The sequence below is a fragment of the Triticum aestivum genome, chromosome 5D, assembly GCF_018294505.1.
Source record: "Triticum aestivum cultivar Chinese Spring chromosome 5D, IWGSC CS RefSeq v2.1, whole genome shotgun sequence".
In the NCBI taxonomy this organism is placed as follows: Eukaryota; Viridiplantae; Streptophyta; class Magnoliopsida; order Poales; family Poaceae; genus Triticum; species Triticum aestivum.
Window position 1 is genome coordinate 553,219,541 of NC_057808.1, and position 3,944 is coordinate 553,223,484.

General features: G+C 51.3%; 1 protein-coding gene across 2 annotated transcripts; it reads left to right on the plus strand.

Annotated features, from left to right (window-relative positions):
• Positions 1-386: 386 nt before the first annotated feature.
• LOC123126172 (RING-H2 finger protein ATL65) lies at positions 387-1,986 on the plus strand. 2 transcript variants are annotated; one of them, XM_044546554.1, is made up of 3 exons: positions 387-828; positions 937-1,046; positions 1,220-1,986. In XM_044546554.1, exons 1-3 carry the CDS (start codon positions 634-636, stop codon positions 1,854-1,856), a joined length of 942 nt encoding a protein of 313 aa, XP_044402489.1. In that variant the 5' UTR covers positions 387-633; the 3' UTR covers positions 1,857-1,986. The 2 variants fall into 2 exon arrangements, with proteins under 2 accessions (XP_044402489.1, XP_044402488.1); XM_044546553.1 differs by having other exon boundaries at positions 387-1,046.
• Positions 1,987-3,944: the final 1,958 nt, after the last annotated feature.

Sequence of the window (3,944 nt, forward strand, 5' to 3'; positions counted from 1 at the left end):
TCCCCGGCAGGTCGGTGCGTCGACTACTACCACGTAGACCACCATCCTTCTTCGCACTCCTAACAAACTGAGGCCGTCTGGCTGGAGTCCAACGCGAACGAACAAGCAGGGCGTTTAGGCCACGGCGTTGGTTCCGTGGAAAAGGCCGCAGGGACACACTGACAAACACTCACCCGCTCGCTCACGCTGCAAATTCATAACGCGACGACGGGCGGGCGCCACCACGGATGAGACCGACGGCCGGCCTACTCTATAATTGACTTGTTAATTACTAAGTGAGTACAAGTTAGCGCATGAGCAACTAGGTTAGATTCTCCAGGATTAGTCCACAGGCGAGCATAGATTATTAGTTAGCGCATGATTAAACAATCTCTGTGGGGGAGACGGGCATCAGGGGGCAGGGCGGGCTTCCTGTCGCTACGCTTGGCCTCTATCCGCAACGCATCTTCTTCTTCCTCCTCTTCCATGTCCTCTTCCTCTTTATTATGCAAGAACAAACGGAGGGAGACGGAGGAGAGGTAGATGATACTAGGATTCTTGCGAAATTCCTTTTTCAGAGATTAATTCCCTGTAGCGCGAAAGACGTGTGGAAGAAACAGAGCCGAACCAGCGTGCAGGAGCAGAGGAGGAGGAATGACCTCGCCGGCGGGGCCGAGCAGCATGGGCATGAACACGGTGACCACGGTGATGGCCTTCTCCGTCAGCGCCTTCTTCGTGCTCTTCGTCTTCACCAGGCTCTTCTGCGCGCGCATCCACCTCAGGGCCGCCGCGGCGGAGCACGCCGCTGCCGCCCAGGCCAGCGACGCCGCCTCCTTCCCGGCCATTCACGTTAGGCATCCTTCCTCTCCCCCTAGCTTGATTCTCCAGTTTCCCTCGTACGTTCTGCATGTACACTACCGTTCGATTGCGAAGTTACAACTTGTATTTGTTGGGCAGGTGGAGCGCGGCATCCGTGGGATGGAGCCGTCCGTGGTGACCACCTTCCCGACGGCCAAGTTCGGGACCGGCGACGACTCGCAGCGGCCGCCAGCTCAGGAGGAGTCACAGTTAAGACAGCTCCACTTGTCGTTTCTTTTTATCCAGAGTAGCACATTTTCTGTTTAGGAGAAGAAGGAACACAGTACATTACTCTGTTCCAGTTCAGAGTTCAGCACATTGCTCTGTTTCAGTTCTGCCCTACTGCGAAAATAATGGTGTACTGACGCAAGTAAGTGTGCAGGTGCACGGTGTGCCTGGAGGAGTACGAGGCCAAGGACGTGGTGCGCGTGCTGCCCTACTGCGGCCACGCCTTCCACGCCGCCTGCATCGACACCTGGCTCAGGCAGCACCCCACCTGCCCCATCTGCCGCTCCACCACCAAGCACCGCGCCGCCGCCGGGACAATGCCGCCCGTGTACTACGCCGTCGCCATGGCCGCGCCGCCGTTCCAGGCGCCGACATCTTCGTCAGACCAGAGCGCGCTGCAGCAAGCAGACGCAGCCACGGCGGCGGCGGCGGGCGCGGAGCACATGGACGTAACGTCCACCCGTCTGGAGCTGGAGATCGTTATTTCCGACGAGTCGGCCTCCTCCGGCGCCACCTGTCCGATGGCGACCCTTGCTCCGCCATTCCAGGTCCCGACGTCTTCGTCGGACCACGACGCGCTGCGCGAAGCAAACGCAGCCGCGGCGGTGGGCACAGACCATATGGACGTCATGTCTACCCGTTTGGAGATCGTTATTTCCGACGAGCCGGCCTACTCCGACGCTCCCTGTCAGAGCGCGGCCCCTGCTCCGTCTGCCAGCGAGGAGGACCCTTGTGCCGAGACGAGGAGGCAGAGCTCGCAGGGCAATGGAACGGAGCATTGCCAGTGTTGACGCGTTACGTGCACACGAGTAGTTCAGTGAGATTTCCCTCAAAAAACAAAAAAGTTCAGTGAGATTAGATTGTGTTCAGGCTGTTGTATGGGACTGCGCGATACAAATAATCTTGGGAATTAAGAGTTACTATTAGAATGTCCATGCGTTGCCATGGGCCATGGATATATGTATGCTGGTTGCATATATACTTCGGGAGGAAGGAGATATAATGCATGTCAATTTTTGCATGTATAGAAATGGTAGCCCACAACGGCGGGTGTACATGGTGGTCAGGGTGGGCCGCGACCACCCTTGGATTTTGAGACAGCCTATATACCTATAGATTCTAACTGGCCAGAAAAAAAACAGCCCAATGAACAGACCAAGCCCACATCGAAATTGCTCGTCCAGTCTTCGACGCCCACCGCGCCCTCGCACTGCTCGACCCTGCCGCCCAGCCGATGGCCGCCTCGCCTCGCTACTTGTGCCCATGCCGCCGCCCAGTCGTCCAGGAAGCTCCCGCCTCTCCTCCAGCCCGCCAGCCCGACCCTCGATCCAGCGCGCGCGCGGCACGCCCTTGTCCCAGCCCGCCGCTGCGCCTCTCCCCTGCCGGAGTGCCGGCTGCCTGCGCCCCTGCCACCGCCCGCCGGTCGGCTGCCTGGCGGCCCTGCCCTCACCCCCCTTCAAATCCGGCGGCAGCAAATAGTGAGGTACCGAAATCAAATACCCCAAATTCATGATTTACCCCAAATTTATGATTTAGGGTTTGCTTTTTTGCACTATGAAACATACATAATTATGCACTCATTTCGGCCTCAATTAGCTTTATTGATAGAAAGCAGTACTGATAGAAAGTAGTGTTCTTGTAGAATTGTTGAAGATGAAGAGGCCAGGGACATTGTTTCTCTTTTCTAGAGAGAAGCTATGAAGACAGGGAAGAAGAAGGCAGAGAATATGCCGGATGTGGCTGAAGAGCAAATAAGCGAAGTTGTGTGTATGCTGGTTGTGATCGAAGAGTAAACTGAAGAACCAACATTGTCTATGTCAAATGTGATTATAGAGCAAACTGAAGATGTGTCACTGCCGTCACCATCGGTTTATGATTTTAGCCGTCTTAAACATGATCATGGGGAAAGGCTACCCATTGCAAGTTATCGTATCAACGATCAAGACGCAATTTGAATAGCATATATTCTTAAAAGGCCATTCAAACCTTATGCACATGACTTAAAAAAGAACAATTAGGAGTAGAGAACGTTCATTCAATCCTTTGTGGCTTCATAATCATAGTTGACTTGAATATAGTATCAAGAAGGAATTTGCATTTTGCTTTGTGTGTTACTTGTTCAAAGAAAAAAACTAGTGGTAAGGGAACTGATGCAGTTACGGATGGTGGTTGGAGGAATTGGAATAGAGAGGATGCTCTTCTTAAGCATGTTGGTTGCGTAAGTGTGCATAATGCAGCTCAAGAGAGATATAACTTATTTGTGAATACTCGTGCAACAATTGATGATCTTTTTGTGAAGGTGAACAATGAGGATATACGTCTTTACAAGATGAGGTTGAAGTATTCACTTAGATGCTTGCAGTTTCTTCTTCATCAAGGATTGACATTTCGTGGGCATGATGAAAGTGAACAGTCTAGCAATAGAGGAAACTTCCTTGAGCTATTGAAGTGGCTTGCATTACATAGTGAGGAGGCGAATAAGTATGTTTTGAAGAATGCACCAGGTAACTACAAATTGACACCTCATCACATACAACAGCAGATTATTCAATGTTGTGCACAACTTACTAGAAAGCAAATTATTGATGAACTTCGTGATGAGCACTATGCTATCCTAACTGATGAGTCGAGTGATGTATCACATAAAGAACAACTAGCTTTATGCTTGCGTTTTGTTGATAAAGTAGGGAGGTCGTGTGAACACTTTCTTGGAGTTGTTCATGTAAGTGACACTACTTCATTGTCACTTAAGGAAGTAATTGAAACATTACTTACTAATCATGGTTTGATTATAACACAAATTCATGGGCAGGGATATGATGGGGCTAGTAATATGAGAGGAGAAATTAAAGGTTTGAAAACATTGATCATGAAAGAGT